Here is an 18,822-nt window from a genome sequence, read left to right as displayed (position 1 = left end):
AAGGCTGAAACCCGGCCACCACTGAACAAGACACATAAGTTGAAACGTCAAGACTGGGCCAAGAAATATCTGAACACAGATTTTTTTTAAAAGTTTTATGGACTGATGAGATGAGAGTAACTCTTGATGGACCAGATGGATGAGTCTTTCCCTGGATCAGTAATGGCACAGAGCTCCACTTCGTCTCAGATGCCAGCAAGGTGGAGGTGGGGTACTGATATGGGCTGGTATTATTAACGATGAGCTATTTGGACCTTTTTGGGTTAAAGATGGACTCAAAACCAACTCCCAAACTTACTGCCAGTTTTTAGAAGACATTTTCTTTAAGCAGTAGTACAGGAAAAAGTCTATCTTTCAAGAAGACCATGATATTTATGTAGGACAATGCTCCATCGCAGTAATCAAAGTACTCCACTGCGTGGCTAGCCAGTAAAGGCCTTAAAGATGGAAGAATGACATGGCCCCCTTCCTCCCCTGACCTAAACCCTATTGAGAACTTGTGGGCCCTTCTTAAACGGGAGATTTATGTTGAAGGAAAACAGTACACCTCTCTGAACAGTGTCTGGGAGGCTGTGGTTGCTGCTGTAGAAAAAGTTGATCATCAACAGATCAAGAAACTGACAGACTCCATGAATGGAAGGCTTATGACGTGTTATTGAAAAGTGTGGCTATATTGGTCACTTATTTTTTATGTTCTTTTTTTTTTTAATGTCAATTTGTTAAAGTGAGAATAATAAACAAGTGAGGTGGGAAAATTATCATTTTTGTTTTCAATCTTAGTTTATTTTCAAAAGTAAGAACACAAAGAATATAACAGAAAAATACCATTCTTTACAGTTTGGCAACACATATAGTATACATAGAATAGTGAGGTGTACTTTACCCATGTATAAACAGGAGTGATCATTTTAACATACAGCTTTCGGTGAACTACTGGTATATCATATTGTATATTGAAATCTTTATTCTAAGAGAGGAATAATATACGGGTGGGGGCCAACATATAATGAACCTTGTAGTTTCGCGGGTTGGTGTTATCTGAGGGTTCCCTCTCAACGAATTAGACTGCTGTAGAAGTCTTTTATTCACCTATTATAGATAATCAAGTCATTTAGCTAGTCCAAAGATATGATCTTTAACTATATATGTGAGTGGTCGGTTCAGTACTTAACAAAGAGGAGACAGAAAAAGTCAGAAATAAGAACATGAGTAGAAGTGTGGGATGGTACCTGAGGCACCAGGCACTCCAGCATGGCTAATCGGCGGGTAAGGGTGGGGTATCTCTGACCCAAAGGGAAAACTCATCAGAATAGCGAAACATGGACCATGAGGTCCAGGTGGCGGTAAACTGCTCCTCCTTTCCCACTTCCTCCGCCAACAGGCGCTCCAGATCTCTTATCTGGTCCACTTCAACCACCCATTCTCCCAAGGAAGGCACATCTGTCGTTTTCCAATGTCGGGGGATCACTGTCCTAACTGCTGCCAGAAAGTGGCGCAGTACATCTTTTTTAATCGACTTGAGGGGGCCTGGGAGTATAGATAATAGGGCTATCTCTGGTGTGGGTTTGATTGATGTCGCCATCAGCCTGCTGTAAAGATCAAAGACCTTTTGCCATAGTTTCCAGATTGGAGGGCAAGCCCACCAGATGTGAAGCATTGTCCCGCTAGAGGACAGGCATCTCCAACACACGTCTGTCAAAGAGGGGTTAAACTTTTTAATATCTACTGGGCATCTGTACCACCTCGTTAATAATTTAAACCCTTTTTCTTGGTTCTTGGTTGCCAGGGAAATCCTATGCGTTAGGATAAAGCTTTTTTGCCAATCAGTGGGGGAGATGGAGTGTTGCAGCTCCGCTTCCCATTTCTGTGTATATGTTGGAAGGTCAGGGGCATATTCGTTCAGTAGTAGGGAATACAACAGTGATACTACATGTATTGGTGGGTCTGGTTGTAAAAGCAGTTCGTCAAAGTCTGATGGGTCGGCCAGTATCTCTGAGATGGATGAGAAAGTGCGTATGTATGACGTTATTTGACCCCTTTGTAACCACATTGTTGAGGTCCCTAATTCCGTCCGAGAGGGTATGTCCGTTCTCAAGGATGGGTCAGCGCGTAAGACCTGTGCTAAACGTCTATGGCTATCCCTACTCCAGGGTCCAAATCTTAACTTGTTCGCTGCTGGGGGGAAAGCCGGAGTCCCGAAGAGAGGGGTCATTGGGCCCTGGATTTTAGACAATTTACTCGCTGAGATCATGCGGTCCCAAATCTGGAGAGTTTGGCGAGTAAGAGCAGTGGAGAATAAGCCGTCCCCACGCCCAGCCATAGGGGTCCATGGCAGGGCGCAAAGATCAGCCTCATTAAGATATTTCTCTAGTTGAACCCAAAGTTTGGAGGAAGAGTGGTGGAACCAATCCACTATACGCACGAGTACCGCTGCCTTATGGTATATAGAGGCATCTGGGACCCCCGCACCCCCCCTGACTTTCGGGAGAATCATTGTGTCATGTTTTATCCTGGGGCGACGTCCCTGCCATATAAATTTAGAGAAGATCTGACGGAGCCTTTTGAAGAACGAGGTGGGGATATAGATAGGAATGGTCTGGAAAAGGTATAAGAATCGAGGGAGAACATCCATCTTCAAGACATTCACCCTACCCAGCCAGGAGAGCTGTTTAGAGGCATATGTGGTCAGATCCGCTTGAGTTCTGGTAAGTAAAGGGGTGAAGTTGCTGGAGAATAGTTGGGATGAGACTGTTGGAATATGGATTCCTAGATAGCGGATAGATGTGGAGCTTGTCTTAAAAGGGAAGGAAGTCGTAAGCTGTTGTAGAACCGCTGTTGGGAGTGAAATGTTGAGGATTTCTGACTTATTTAGATTAACTTTAAAATTACTAACCTCTCCATACCTCTGAAACTCCTGCATAATGGAGGGTAGAGAAATTTGTGGTTGGGTTACAAATATGAGTAGATCATCAGCAAATAGGGCAATTTTAGTGTGTAGTGGGCCTACTCTAACGCCATGTATGGCCGGATTGTTTCTAAGGGCAATGGCTAGGTGTTCCATGACAATTACATAAAGAATGGGGGACAAGGGGCACCCCTGCCGCGTTCCGTTGTGTATAGTAAACTTAGGGGATAGGGAGCCGTTTAGTCTAATCCTAGCGGAAGGAGATGTGTAGAGGGACATTATTCTGGAGATCATGTTTTGGCCTAGACCTAGTTGTTGTAATGATAAGCGGAGAAATTGCCAGTCGACACGGTCGAAGGCTTTTTCCGCATCGACTGTGAGAAGGCACAATGGGATATTGTGGGCCCGAGCATAATCAGCAATGAGGAGTGTTTTTAGGGTGTTGTCACGCGCCTCCCTTCCACTCACAAAGCCAACCTGATCTAGGTGTATTAAACGGGGTAACAATGGTTGCAACCTATTAGCTAAAATTTTTGCGTACACCTTTAGATCTACTCCTATTAGCGAAAATTATCATTTTTTATTGAGGCTCGGTTCACACTGGTGCGATGCAGGAACCAGCACGATTCCTGTGCGGGTTCCCGCATCGCATTTGACTTGCAGGAAGTTCAACCTGGCATCTGTGAACTGCTGCAGGTGCCAATAAAAACTTAATGACACCTCCAAATTGGTTCGCAGAACGCAGTGCAAACTGTCTGGACACCCATGCGATCTGAGTGCGGACCAAATAAAAGGGTCGTGCACCAATTCCTGTTCATGAGTGTGTACTCTAGCTAGCTGATTGCTAAGGAAGGAGACACCCATGCAAGCTGTGTGCATCCATTCAAACAAGGTGCCTGGCCAAGCCACATCCTTGCTCCCTCCCTCCACACAGCTGCGGGAGCCAATTGTTTCCCTACCATCAGTGCCTCCTTTACAACTCGGAAGCTTGAAGAATGGTGCAGATGGTAGGCTACGCAGCAACACTTACAGTACACAGTAGGTAAGTGTGGGGACTGGGGGTTGTAAATATACTTGGCCATTTTTACTCCATTTATTTATTATTACAAATTTTTTTTTCCGTATGTGGAAATGGTAGCTTTTCTTTTTTCCCCTCATTTTGCCATGGATTTTACATGTTTCATGATCTAGTCATAATGTCACAGATTATTTTTTTACCTTTTATTTTTTTATTTTTTTTACGGCTTTGCTTATGTTTATAAATTCAGTAAATCATGTTCTTGGCAGACACCTGTTGTCACTTGCGAGTCCCTGAATGCCCCTGTTGTGTAATCTTGTAATCTTTTACCCAAACTCTGGTTCAGGAATGTGGACATGTGTTAAAATGTTTTAGTAGCCAACACAGAGCAAGTAAGCTGCCACTTAACCCCAGTGCCTATGTGTAAGTAGTGTATGAAACTTGATAATTCAACAAGCGTGTTTAACAAGGAAGTTCTGCATTTTATTTCCTGTATTATGCCAATTTACCACATTAAACTTATAAATATCTACTTGTAAAATGTGTGACATTGTGTGAATATGTCATACTTGTATACAATGTCAACAGAAAGCTTTGACAATCATCTTGCTGGTGTGAATAAAGACTAAGGGTAGGGCTGCAATGGACCTTTCTTGGTAGAATGTTGGTTCATTACCATTGGCACCAAGTATACTTTTAATCCTTCGGATGACCAGAACATTTAACCTCCTGTTCACTTGCATTTTAAATCTTAACACGACTAATAAAATAAACTTGTAACTTCTCCCTCAACATCTAACCAAACCCTGAAACTTAACCACTACACTTCTCCTGAGCCTAACACTTTTCCCTTTACCCCTTTCTTGTTTTTGCCTTCAGCTTTAAACTTAACCCAAAGCCCGATTCCTAAAATCCCACTTAGGTTGTAAGATTTATCTTTTTTTTCTTTTTTGGATGGAATGGGGAAGAGTTAGGACCCCCAGTCAGGTTTTTATTGCTACGAGATAAAAGAAAGAAAGGAAACACCAGCTATGTGCATTATCCTTAAGGTAAAATCTATTATAATAATGATAAAAAGGAACTACTTACAACCAGTAGTAAAACATCCCAAAAGTATAAAACAATCTTCAATCACAGCATGTAGTGAAGAAGCAGCAGAGCTCACCGGAGGTGCCGGAGGAACTCACAAGAGTCACTGCTGGCTGACGCGTTTCGAGGGGAACATCCCTTCTTCCTCAGAGCATGGCAGTGAATCCTTCTTCAGCATTCCCCTTTTATTATAAATGAACCCACATGCGCCTAGAAGAAACAAATGAAGAAACAAATGACAATTCGTTTGCATTATGGAGAACGGTGCACATGCGGTGGCGCGGCTCCCTGTAATTGACAGAGGTTATCAGCAGCCATTGTTGAGAGCAGCATTCATCCCGAATTAATGGAGATCACCTTCACTTACTATATGTACGGTTTGTACTGTAGTTGGCAAAGGTCTGGCTATGCCCCTCTAGTGGGCGTTTTTATTATTACCGTTATCCATTACTATTAATATTATCACTATTATTTTGGTTATTTTTCAGAGTTAATATTATTATTAACACTACTATGTAGCGCATATTACTTATCTGTTTATTTGTCTATTTACCTATTTGCTGGTCCGCCCACCTGGGTAGGGGCGTAGAAAGGAGGGACTCTCATGATTGAGCCTGATTAATTGAAGGTGCATGTGGGTTCATTTATAATAAAAGAGGGGAATGCTGAAGAAGGATTCACTGCCATGCTCTGAGGAAGAGGGTCAGCCAGCAGTGACTCTTGTGAGCTTCTCCGGCACCTCCGGTGGGCTCTGCTGCTCCTTCACTACACGCTGTGATTGAAGATTGTTTTATACTTTTGGGATCTTTTACTACTGGTTGTAAGTAGTTCCTTTTTATCATTATTATAATAAATTTTACCTTCAGGATAATGCACATGGCTGGTGCGCCCTTTCTTTCTTTTATCTCGTTGTCTGCTAGGATTCCCCATCCTTGAGGTCAGCAAAGCCTGTGTTCCAATACCGCTTGTTCAGTTACCCACTTGTGCGCAGGAGCTTTTTTCTTCTAGGTTTTTATTGCTGTCTGTTTTTCCCCTGGGAATTCACCTCTTTATAATTCTCATGGTGACCATGTTCACTGGAAAAGAAAATAAGGTAAAATCAAATAATTTGTGTTGTCGCCAAAATTGGATTTTCCAATGAGGACACTTGTTTGGGTGACATCTGCCTAAAGATATTCTTTAGTTTAAAGATATTTCCTCCCACTTTCTATTATGTCTCCAAAACCTGGTGAAAAATGGACAGCAAATAGAAAAAAAAAATATTTTTCTTAATACGTTCCTTTTTAACAGTTCCTAAATTTAAACTGTACACCTTTTCAGCTCTGAAAGTGAAATTTTCTGCCACTCGGGTTCCTTCTCACTGAATCCAACTCTTAGAATCACTGTTCCAGGCATCAGATATCAAACTATTTTATTTTCGTACCAAATATACAGTACTTAAAGTGATACTAACGTCTACTTTTTTTCATTTAAAAATGTAAAAATAATAAACATGTTATACTTTCCTGCTCTGTGCAGTGGTTTTGCACAGAGCAGCCCAGATCCTCTTATTCCTGGGTCCCTCACTGGCACTCCTGGCACATCACTCCTGCCCCCACAGCAAGCACGACAGTGTGAAACACATTTGCTAACCTCCTGGGAGCGATTTGTGAATTGTCTGTCTCTATTTTTAATGGATTTACAATAAAGGATTACATTTTTTATGCTGGAAGTGCCACCGATCTTCCTTCATTTTCCATTTGGCTGTGGACCAGGCAGGCACCCGGCTTTATACAGCAGCAGTGAATCTCATGGGTACCCTGTGAGCAGTATGCCTTTCTGACTTCCTCCTATTGCTATGGGGGCACATGTACCAAGCCACTGCTCTGTGTGTCCATTCAGACACTGAGCTGCGGCTTGGCCCCGCCCCCTCTCTCTCCTCATTAGTTCACTGACTTTGACAGCAGCAGGAGCCAATGGCACCCCCCTGCTGTCTCAACCAAGGAGGAGGGAGTCCCGGACAGCCGAGACTCTCGTGTAACATCGCTGGATTGAGATGGGGCTCAGGTAAGTATGAGGGGGATGCCGCACACAGAGGTTATTTTTATCTCAATGTATAGATGCATTAACCACTTAAAGACCAGCCACTGCAGGTTGGCTCTCCTGGACGAATCGCCATCATTGTACGTCGGCCACATTAAGACTTCTACACATGCCGGAGCCGATGTGCGTGGCGGGCGGCCGCAATGTCCGCCTGCCACCCACGATCGCTCTTGGGAGTGACAGAACAGGGATCTGTCAATGTAAACAGACAGATCCCTGTTCTGTCAGGGGAGGAGAGACAGGTCTGCTGTTCCTAGTGATTAGGAACAGCAATCTGTCTCCTCTAGTCACTACACTCCCCCCCCACACACCTTAGAAACACCTCCATAGGGAACACTTAACCCTTTGATCGCCCCCTAGTGTTAAACCCTTCCCTGCCAGTGACATTTATACAGTAATCAGTGGCTATATTTAGCTCTGATTGCTGTATAAATGTCACTGGTCCCAAAAAACTGTCAAAAGTGTCCGATCTGTCCGCTGCAATGTCGAAGTCCCGCTAAAAATCGCTGATCACCGTCATTACTAGTAAAAAAAAAAATTAATACTAAAAATGCCATAAATCAATCCCCTTTTTTGTAGACGCTATTACTTTTGCGCAAACCAATCAATATACGCTTATAGCAAATTTTTCTTTTTTTACCAAAAATATGTAGAAGAATACATATCGGCCTAAACTGATAAAGAACATTTTTTTAAAATTTTTTTTTTTTGGGGATATTTATTATTGCAAAAGTAAAAAATATTCATTTTCTTTTTTACAAAATTGTCTTTTTTTTTTTTTTTTTTTTGTCTATAGCGCAAAAAAAAGCAGTGGTGATCAAATACCAGCAAAAGAAAGTTCTATTTGTGGGGAAAAAAGGACATCAATTTTGTTTGGGTACAGCGTCGCACGACCTAATTTTCCGTTAAGGTGACGCAGTGCCGTATCGCAAAAAATTGCCTTGTCATTAAGGGGGCAAATCCTTCCAGTCCTTAAGTGGTTAAGATGAAAAACTTTCTGACTTTAGAACCACTTCAATTACGTCATATTTTTAAAACTTGGTTAAAGGTCTCTGTGTGACACCAAAACAATTAGCGTCTTTTTTTTTTTTTTTTTTTACCTTACTTGGAACTTCCTCCTCTACATAAAGGCCTGCTGTGTTCAAAAAAAATAAAATAGTTGTAATATGGAATTTGCAAACAGCATTTTCATGTCTTTAGTACAATGCATGTTCATTTTTATTTGAAGATAAATATTAAATTAATGTAAAAATACAATTGAAATTTATAATAGTAGAAAACTCCCTTAAGTCTTTGTGCAGTCGTAACAGCGTAAAATAAGAGAATGTGTTTGTGTGTGCTAGTAGGGTAACGCATACGGCTTGAGACAATTCCTATCTATTACCCATAACGCTAGAAAAATTAGATATTTTTCTGTAACAACTTGCTTGCTCCCCGCCAAGCATCTGTACACAGCTGAATATTTGTTCTTCTGCGTGTTGCCCTCCTCCTCCTCAGCATGTCATGGCTGAGCAGGCCTGAATCAAGAGAGCGTTGGCTACCAAGATTCAGAAGGGGGGGGGGCTTTGCTAACCTGCTGTTTAATTAGATCACTATTACTATCTGTAGTGTTGCGCTATAATTCTTCATGGTTTTTTTTTTTGCTTCAATAGGGATGATTTTAATATCCTTGTTCTCCAAGCATTCGTTGAACTCCATGAGTTTGCAGATCTGAATCTCGTCCAAGCACTAAGGTCAGTATTTTTTTATATGCATAATGTGGAAATCCCGGTGGTTTGTGGGTCAAATAATTAAAAGAACCATACAACTCAATGTCTGTGGCTCAGTGTTCTCTTGTGAATAGTGAGGTCTTTGTAGGGGATGTAGATACTGGGTTGGCAGAAAGATGTTTGGCACAGTTTCTTGTCAACAGCAGTGCTTAAAACCCCATCAAAATATCAATGTTTCTTTGTTTTAGACTTTTAAAACTTTAAGGGTATGCATAGTTCGGTGCCAATTCTAGGTGGTCTGCATAAAGCTGCAAATGCGGAGAAATATGGGTTTTCCATCTCATCATACATACATTTTTGCAATCGTGGTTATATACCTGTACTGAATTTTTTGTATACTTATTTTGGATGTTGGAAAATGTGTTTCTCATATCTGGGAACCTGCAGCTGACTGTGCCCTTGAGTCCTTTGTACACTAGCTAGTAAATAATATGTTTTGCTCTACAGTTTTAGTACAACAAATGCCCTGCTATTAAGTATAGAATACTGGCCTTCATGTATGAAAGTTTCCAAATAGGAAAGGTGTGTGGGGCAGCCAGTCAGATTACCTCCATTCATTCATGACTCTTCTCTAAAGCAATGTTGAAATTGGTTTTCACAACATAGTTTTATATGACAGGGATACAGAATGGTGGGTCAGGTAGAACCTGTGGGTTTGGGTATGACCCAGTGACCTACAATACTAAAGCTTTGCTGATTGTTAGATGGACCTTGAACACTTTGATAAAGTCTCAGTACGCATCTCCATGTTTGCCACAGGGACCATTGGTGTACTTGGTGACTATTGTAGACACTATGCTTGTAAGTTGTTACAGTTACAAAAGACAGAGTAGGAGCCCTGATGAAGCGTCAATCAAAAACGCAAACGTATGTTTTAAAATGTTTATCATTGTTGTTAGCTACATGTAAACTCTTATATTTCGATGCAGCCATCTTTCCATTTTGCCATTGCCCTATATGCTATAAAGCTGCTTAGACCTGAGCTTGATGACACATTCTCTGAGGCTAGTTATTTTTCTAGAGTCCCCTCTCTGCATACAGAACAATAACACTCCCTCTCTAGACAGTCAGGGGAGAACCTACTATTGTCAGCCTGTTTTGAAATGTCAGCTGTTCTGCAAGGACTCATGGGAGCTTACTATGAGGCAGATTACAGACAACTACATGCAACATTGCTTAAGAAAAATGTTCATTACATGCTACGTTATGTAATATGAAGTTTGTAGGCATTCCTCTTAGGCCCCTTTCACACGGGGCGGTTCCACTGGACAGATTCCACTAGTTTAGCGGGGGATCGATCCGTTGATCCTCGCTGAGCAGGCGGATGACAGGTCCTTCTATGCTCACTGTGCAGGGACAGACCTGTCAGAGCCCCACTGTTCTCTATAGGGGGATTGGATGAAAACTGGCAACCTGTCCGTTTTCATCCGATCCGCTGGACGATCTGTTTTGAGCGGATCTTGATGGATTGGATGGCAGGCGGGTGGCAACAAGCACATCTCTGCTGACATCCACCTGCCCATAGAAGTCAATGGGTGGACCGCTTGGATCTGCCTAAAAAACGGATAGGGGGATCCAAGCGGGCTGATCGCGTGAAAGAGGTTCACTTTTAAGGCCCAGCATGCCCTAAATACTTGGGTGGAACTATATAAAGTATTTGTATAAAAAAAAAAAAAAAAAAACTTGGGTAGAGATATAAAAGTTGATAAAAAAAAAAAAAAAAGCATGGTTACAAAAAGCAGGTATGTCTCTGCAGTGTCAGTGATGCAGTCATAAGAAGAAAGGCTTGTTGCTGATTGAAAAAGCATCTCTTAATCACACAGTTCCAATTAATTTTGAAAACCTCCTTCATCAGGGCCATAATTAAATGCACAAGTAAATTAAAAAAATAGAAGATGGCAGCTTTTGTACACCTTGTTTTGTCTTTAGATATATTATTTAGAATTACCTTCGCCTCCCCAAATAACCTTTTATGTAGCTGCCGGGGGAGGATCTAAGGAGAATATTGAAGTGTCACTTGAGTGACAGCTTTGAGGCTGCTGAAATCACATGCATGATGACGGTGCCCAGCAGCAATTTCAGGACTTTGCAAGGGAGGCTTTTAAAGGTAAATAACATGCGTTAAATGCACATGCATATAATCTAATGGGAAGATACAAATATCTGTATACAGTAACTACCTGCATATAATACTACATCTTTCAGACATTCCATTTATGCTTTTAATTATTGCAGACAGTTTTTGTGGAGTTTCCGGTTGCCAGGTGAGGCCCAGAAGATAGATCGGATGATGGAAGCTTTTGCAGCACGTTACTGTCTGTGTAACCCTGGGGTGTTTCAATCCACAGGTTAGTCTGAACAGAATATGCAATGCTCTCATATTTTTGTTTTAAACCATTATGTTCTAAAATGCTTTAGTCTAAACCCTTTGGAGTACCGTAAATCCTCCATGCTGTATTATGCGTGGCTGAGTTATTTGTGTCTGAAGCTAAATTTGAGGTACTATAGATCATGGGTTCAGCAAGAGCCTGTTGTGAATTTGCAAGGCATTCATATCAGAAGGCTTGTATTTTATCATCTGCAAATTATTTTGTAATAAAAAATGCCAAGAAAATCACCTGGTTTCTTTAGTCTCTTCTTACCATCTGTTGTAAAAAAAAAAAAATGTATGGCGAGCTCAGTAGCTGAAGCTGTTTTTTGCACACAAGTGAATAAATCAGGGTCATAATTCATCCCCCTAATCCCCCCTCCAGCTCCAAACAGTGTTCAGGCTCCGACACCATGCCTGAAAGGAAACTACTGGTATACTTTCTCTGTAGAAAACACACAGTGGTCTGGGAATCCTTTGTCGTATATTTTAATACATATACAAACCTTAACAAATATATTTAAAAAACATTATTCATTAATTGTGCCCAAACCATTAGGCTGGGTTTAAACACTTGTCCTGTGTGATAACGCACATTATATATTTTTAATGGGTAATACCCCTTTAGTGCAGCTAAGACTGCACCTCATCCTTTTTTTGTGAACACAGAACACGGTAGTCTACTAAAGAGCGGTTGCATTGTCCTAATGCATTGGGGTGCCATTCAAAGTGAATAACTGCAGACACTACACAGTGCATCTATGCATGTTACTGCAACACAATTTTGTGAACCTGACCTTATAGTTTTCCTTTAGACCCCTTTCACACTGGGGCTTTTTTCAGGCGCTTTTGGGCTAAAAATAGCGCCTGTAAAGTGCCTGAAAAACATCTCCCCTGCAGTCCCAGTGTGAAAGCCAGAGTGCTTTCACACTGGGACACTGCGCTGGCAGGACATAAAAAAAAGTCCTGCAAGCAGCATCTTTGGATCGGTGAAGGAGCGGTGTACACACCGCTCCTGCCCATTGAAATGAATGTGCAGCGCTTCGACAGCGGCACTACACAGGCGCATTTAACCCTTTATTCGCCCGCTAGCGGGGTTTAAAAGCGGCACTAATATGATGGTAAAGCGCCGCTGAAACTAGAACCAGGTTGGGATCGCCCGTGAGAATAATTTAACATTGGAGTCTCCTGTAAGAAAATTATCTCAGCCGAATTTTTTTCCAATTCCCTTATCACCATGTGTCTTTTTTCTGGAGAGTTCAGCCCTCTTACGTTATAGGATATAAATTTAACATCAGTCATTGTTTGATCTTCTTGTTCTTCTTCCTCTTCCCCTTTTTTAATCCAATAGACCAATTTTTGTGAAGAGACAGACAGATCATCCCCCCCTCTCTCTTCGTCCTCCCCTTCTCCCCCCCTCCCCCTTCCTCCCCCCCCCCCTCCCCCTTCCTCCTCCCCTTCTCCCCCCCTCCCCCCCTCCCCCTTCCTCCTCCCCTTCTCCCCCCCTCCCCCTTCCTCCTCCCCTTCTCCCCCCTCTCCCCCTTCCTCCTCCCCTTCTCCCCCCTTTCCTTGTTAGTGTTTTGACCTCATGGTCTGGAGCACACCCTTAGGAACACCCTTGTCCCCCTGCTCTTTTTTGGCCTGAGGTGGAGTTCTATATGGCGCTGTCTAAGTCTCCCCTCTTTTATATAGAGAGGAGATTTCCGAACATGCCAAGAGTCCGAGTCTCTTAGTCCCCTTTTAACTCAAAGTCATGTCGGCCGGCTCACGATTCCACCCTTTAAGGCCTCCTCCCACCCTCCCCTCCCAGTGTCCACTGGAAAGAGGAAGAAGAGAGGGAGGAAAAAAAAAATCTCTTTTCTCTTTCAGCAGTTTCTTCTATGAATCTGAGTCTGGCTGTACGGCCATTTATCCTGCCAATCAGACATGAGGGGAAGCCCCAATTATATTGAACTCTGTGTTCTTGTAGGATCGCCAATAATGGCTTTAATGTCCTCCTTCTTCTCAGAGTTTCCTGTGACAGGTCTTGAAATATTTGGATATTATTACCTTCAAGCTTTATTGGCGGCTTATCCCTCAGATTTTTCCATAACTGATTTTTTTCTTCCCAGTGTTCAAATTGCACTATGATATCTCTTGGGTTTTCCTGCGGGATATCTTTTGGTCTTCTTAGTCTATGCGCTCTCTCAATTTTTATTGCGTTTGTTATTTCTTTTCTCAGGAGTGGATTGCAGATTTTTCTTATTATTTCTGTTAGATCTTCATTTTTAGAGGTGTCTGGAACCCCGCGTATTCTTAAGTTCTTTCTTCTGTCCCTATTTTCTTGGTCCTCTATTTTGTATACTTGTTCTTGTTGTGCTTTTTTAACAGCTTTAAGTTCACCTTCTAGTTTTCTTATGCTAGTACTGTTAGATTTGGTTTCTTTTTCCACTTCTTCCACTCGTTCTAGTATATGGCTCAGGTTTTTATGGATTCTCTCCATTTCTGTTTTTAGCGATTTTTCCAAAGCCGCAAACATGGTTTACATTTCAATTTTTGTTGGTAACGGGGTTCTATTTTGGAGTTCCTCCTCCTCCCTTGGTTCATATTCTATATCAGATTCTTGAGCTATTCTGGGTTCTGATAGTACAGCTGACTCTGACTCTGCGTCTGCTTTGGACTTGTTCCTTTCCTTCTTCTTTTCCTTGCTCTCCATCTGGCTGCTCTTAATAACTTACTGTCTTTCCCTTAAGTGCTTCTCTGTGTTTCCTCCTTGAGTGACATATTTATTCATTGGACCTGGACTAGATGACATACTTAGACGGGGTGATTTAGGGATCACTCCTCCTCTTGCTGCCTTACCCCTCATCTTTACCCTCAGTTAGATTTCTTCCTGGTCACGCTTTTAATATATTAACCTCTGGTATTAATCCGCTAATTTGTAAAAATATGCGTTATCTTTCATGTGCATTGGTAGGGCGGTGGACTTTTTCATAAGGTTTTCGTAAGGTTAATTAATTGGTTATAGTTAATAAAAAATAAGCAGATAGGAAAGGATCACTGTAACGTCTATAATTGTCTATCCATGCTTCACGGAAAAGTCTCTTTTGTAGTATAATTTACGCTTTACTCAATTTGACAGAGTAATAAGCATTTAAACAAGAAAGGATTCTTTGCACAGAGTATGTTGTTAGTTTGTTTTTTGCTGTACTCACCACCTCCCGTTCGTATTCCATGCTGTATATTGGTTCAGTCTCAATCAAGATCGAGTGGCCAGGTTGACTCGCCTTCACCGGGTATGCAGGGTATGTAACCAGATAGAAGCTGTGCTTTTCCTGGAACTTTTCCTGGTTCCTGTATCTTTCTGGCCACTAATGTGATTTATAATAGTACAATGAAGCGGAAAAAAACAAAAATGAGGGGGAAAAAAAAAAGAAAAGGGTCAGTGAAGCAAAGAGTTCTGTTTCAGTTTTAGTGACAGAAACAGTGGCAGTATCTGCAGATTACAGGCGGACGCCGCACGGTTCGGCTCAGCTCTCCACTTGGAGTAGTCTCGGTAGTCCTCCGGGAATCGGGTAGCTGCACAGCTACACAACTGCACGCCGCCGAGATGCTCCTGAACTTTCCTCCTCTACTGAGCACTTCCTCCTTTCTCCTTCCTACCTCGTCTCCTCTCCACTCGGATGCACAGTGGCAGGGTACGGAGGTCAGTACAGGTCAGTACGGCGCTGCTCTATTCCAACGTTGTGCCTGCCTGTGAAAGGGGGATTACTGAGAGCGAACTGGGGGATGCACTGCCCTTATTATTGCCTTATGGTCACTCTGTTTTGGGGTAGGGGAAACTTCTGAGCGGGTTCTGTTCGATCCCACTCTCACATTCTCACCCTGCCTGGTGTGTTTTCGGTGTAGCGTGGATCACGACAGGCACGCTCCAGCTTCGGTTTCAGGCAGCTTCGGTCAACTTGCTCTGAAGTGCTTCTAGGGAGCAGCAGGTGGGACGGTGTCGTGCCGAGAATGGTTTCCCGTCGAAACCTGTTTCCCCTGTCTCTCGGCTGAGATCGGAACTCCGCCTCTCCAGCCTTCTGCACTGCTGCTCCTCCTACTCTACCCCGCATTCTAATCATCATTCTACCGTCCCCGCCCCCGTGCGCGTCCCCTGTACAATATTATTAGTCCATCCACACACATATATTCTTACTCCTTCTACATATGGCTACAATATTATTACTCCTTCAATTAGGTCTCAGGTGTGTATAAAAAGAACACCAGTACACTAGACCTTCTCAACTGCAACTAGACCTCTGCAAACATGCCTAAGATTCACCCGGAGACTAAAGTGTTGATTATCAAGAGGCTGAAGACCAGATCCACTGCTGATGTGGCAGACACCTTCAATGTGTCTCAGCGTCATGTTCAGAGGATAAAAAAAAGATTTGAAGAGACTGGAGAAGTTTTGGACAAGGCCAGGTCAGGCCGACCCCGCAAGACAACTGCTCGAGAGGACCGTTTGTTGGCTCGAAAATCCAAGGCCAGCCCATTTTCCACTGCAGCAGAGCTCCACAAGACCTGGTCACCTGAAGTTCCTGTGTCAACCAGAACAGTTTGTCGGATTCTGTCTCGAAATGGCCTCCATGGTCGAATCAGTGCCCATAAGCCAGCACTAAACAAAAGACAATTGAAAAACCGTTTGGCATTTGCCAAGGGCCACTGCCTGCTAAAAGGATGGACTCTGGAAAAGTGGCAGAAGGTGGATTTTTCAGATGAATCTTCTGTTGAATTACACCACAGTCGCCGCAAATATTGCAGGAGACCTACTGGAACCCGCATGGAGCCAAGATTTACCCAGAAAACAGTGAAGTTTGGTGGAGGCAAAATCATGGTCTGGGGTTACATCCAGTATGGGGGTGTGCGAGGGATCTGCAGGCTGGAAGGCAACATCAATAGTCTAAAATACCAAGAAATCTTAGCTATCTCTTATATTCCCAACCATAAAAAAGGCCAAATTTTGCAGCAGGATGGTGCTCCATCGCATGCTTCCATCTCCACATCAAAGTTCCTTAAGGAAAAGAAGGTCAAGATGCTCCAGGATTGGCCAGCCCAGTCACCAGACATGAACATCATTGAGCATATGTGGTGTAGGATGAAAGATGAAGCATGGAAGACGAAACCAAAGAATATTGATGAACTCTGGGAGGCATGCAAGACTGTTTTTTTTGCTATTCCTGATGACTTCATCAATAAATTGTATAAATCCTTGCCAAACCGCATGGATGCTGTCCTTCAAGCTCATGGAAGTCATACAAGATATTAAATTTGGATCTCACAGCACCACTACTTAATTTGCTGACATATTTTTGGATTTTTAGTAAAGTTGTTCAATTTCTATATAGGCGACAAAACTTTTTTCTTGCCAAAATTTGACCTGTCTGTCTTGATTAAATGATAAATCTTTTTTCAGTAAAACTAATTTATTTCAGTGCATTAAACATCATTTCGGAGGGCTTTAGCTTTTCATATGAGCTATTTCTAACACCAGTTGATTAATTAAAAGTCAGGTTAATAGCAGAAGTTTCTACAAAACAGAGAAGCGACGAGACTTTTGTCAGGGACTGTACATAGCAATAGTCAGCTTGCTATCAGAATCCGTTTCCCCAGCACAGAAAGGGTCTGGGGTAAGAAGGAAGAGTGAGGATGATTTATGCAAAGAGTAGAGCAGTCTGGGAAACCATATACAAGTGTTTTTATCCCTTGAAATGCCGTGGAAGCTATATTGGGAGGAGGGGGAACCAGATCCAATAGCAATAGTCAGCTCTCTATGTATAAATCAAAATGCATTTCCCCTGGACAGAAAGGGTCTGGGGTAAGAAGGAAGCCTGAGGATGATTTATACAAAGAGCAGAGCAGTCAGGGAAACCATATACAAGTGTTTTTATCCCTTGAAATGCCATGGAAGCTGTAATGGGAGGGGGAACCAGATTCGATAACAATAGTCAGCTCGCTATCAAAATCTGCTTCCCCTGGACAGAAAGAGTCTGAGGTAAGAAGGAAGAGTGAGGATGATTTATACAAAAAGTAGAGCAGTCGGAGAAACAGATGGCACATGTTTGACGGGCACAGTGGCTGCAATTGATGATTTTTTTTTCAGACTCTTTCAGTTTGTTTGCCCCCCCCCCCCCCCCAAAAAAAAACATTTTCAGCACCAACTGCCACTGGGAGGGGGTAAAAATAAATGAGATAAAATAATAGGAGGTGTAATAATAATGTAAAATAATAGAAGGGTTAAAAATAAATATAAAATAATAGGAGGTGTAATAATAAATAAAATAATAGGAGGTGCAATAAAAAATGAGATAAAATAATAGGAAGAGATAATGGTGACGTGTATACTGATAGATAGATATATAATAGGTGGTAGGAGTAATAATAATAATAGGGACTGCGGGGAGAATTTCTAGTGTCTAAAAATAATAGAAGAGATATCAATAAATAATATTAAATAATAGGAGGGGATAATAATGAAGACGTAGAAGGGGGAAAAATAAATTAGACAAAATAATATGAAGAGATAATGATGATGTGTGTAATAAATATAGATATTTTATGATGGTGTGTGTGTGTGTGTGTGTGTATATATATGTGTGTGTGTGTATATGTATGTATGTATGTATGTATGTATATGTATATATATATATATATATATATATATATATATATATATACACATATATATATATATATATATATATATATATATATATATATATATATATATATATATATATATATATATATATATATATATATATATATATATATATATATATATATATATATGTGGAACGAGTGATAATATATGTGTGTGGATGGACTAATAATATTGTACAGGGGACGCGCACGGGGGCAGGGATGGTAGAATGATGATTAGAATGCAGGGTAGAGTAGGAGGAGCAGCAATGCAGAAGGCTGTAGTGATGGGAAGTCCGGATTTTTAAAATGAATCGGTTCATTTCAAACTATTCACTGAAATGAACCCATTCAATGAATTCTTCGGTTCTTCGGTTCACTTGTTGAGTCTGCTGACAAGCAAGTCAACCAAAGCTTTGACTCAACCATATTAAATGATTAGAATCAGAAGACTGATTCACAGAAGGTTGGCAGGTCCTGGAGACATTTAGTTCATTGGCGCAGAGCACAAGCCTATTTTTGTCAGATTAGCCGGCGTCATGAATTTTGGTGACACACAAACAGCTGTGTTAGGCTCAGTTCACACTGGTGCGATGTGGGAACCCTGCGATTCCAGTGCGGGTTCCCGCATGGCACCCGACTTGCATGGCAGTTCACACTGCCATATGCGAACTGCTGGGGAGTGTCAAACAATGTTAACGACACCCCCATTTCAGCTCGCATGTCGCACTGGATACTAATGTTTATAGGTAAAGTTGATCCAGGGATTGGCTGTTGAGGGATCAGGAAGGATTTTTTTTCTGGAGCAAATTGGATCATGCTTTATTGGGGTTGTTTTTGCCTTCTTCTGGATCAACTGTGGGTATAGGATTGCATATATGAGGTTGTGTGTATGCGTTTTTGTTTTTTTTTTCTATGTTGGTTGAAC

General features: G+C 41.8%; 1 protein-coding gene across 2 annotated transcripts in view; it reads left to right on the top strand.

Annotated features, from left to right (window-relative positions):
- The window catches only part of CYTH3 (cytohesin 3), a 216,200-nt gene that overhangs the window by 116,938 nt on the left and 80,440 nt on the right, over positions 1–18,822 (top strand). For both annotated transcript variants that reach the window (XM_073591021.1, XM_073591020.1), the window contains 2 exons: positions 8,747–8,827; positions 11,099–11,211. In XM_073591021.1, coding sequence (XP_073447122.1) covers positions 8,747–8,827; positions 11,099–11,211 — 194 coding nt within the window. The remainder of the gene's footprint in view (positions 1–8,746; positions 8,828–11,098; positions 11,212–18,822) is intronic.

The sequence above is a fragment of the Aquarana catesbeiana genome, linkage group LG06, assembly GCF_042186555.1.
Source record: "Aquarana catesbeiana isolate 2022-GZ linkage group LG06, ASM4218655v1, whole genome shotgun sequence".
Classification (NCBI taxonomy): domain Eukaryota; kingdom Metazoa; phylum Chordata; class Amphibia; order Anura; family Ranidae; genus Aquarana; species Aquarana catesbeiana.
This window is presented reverse-complemented; position numbering and strand designations above follow the sequence as displayed.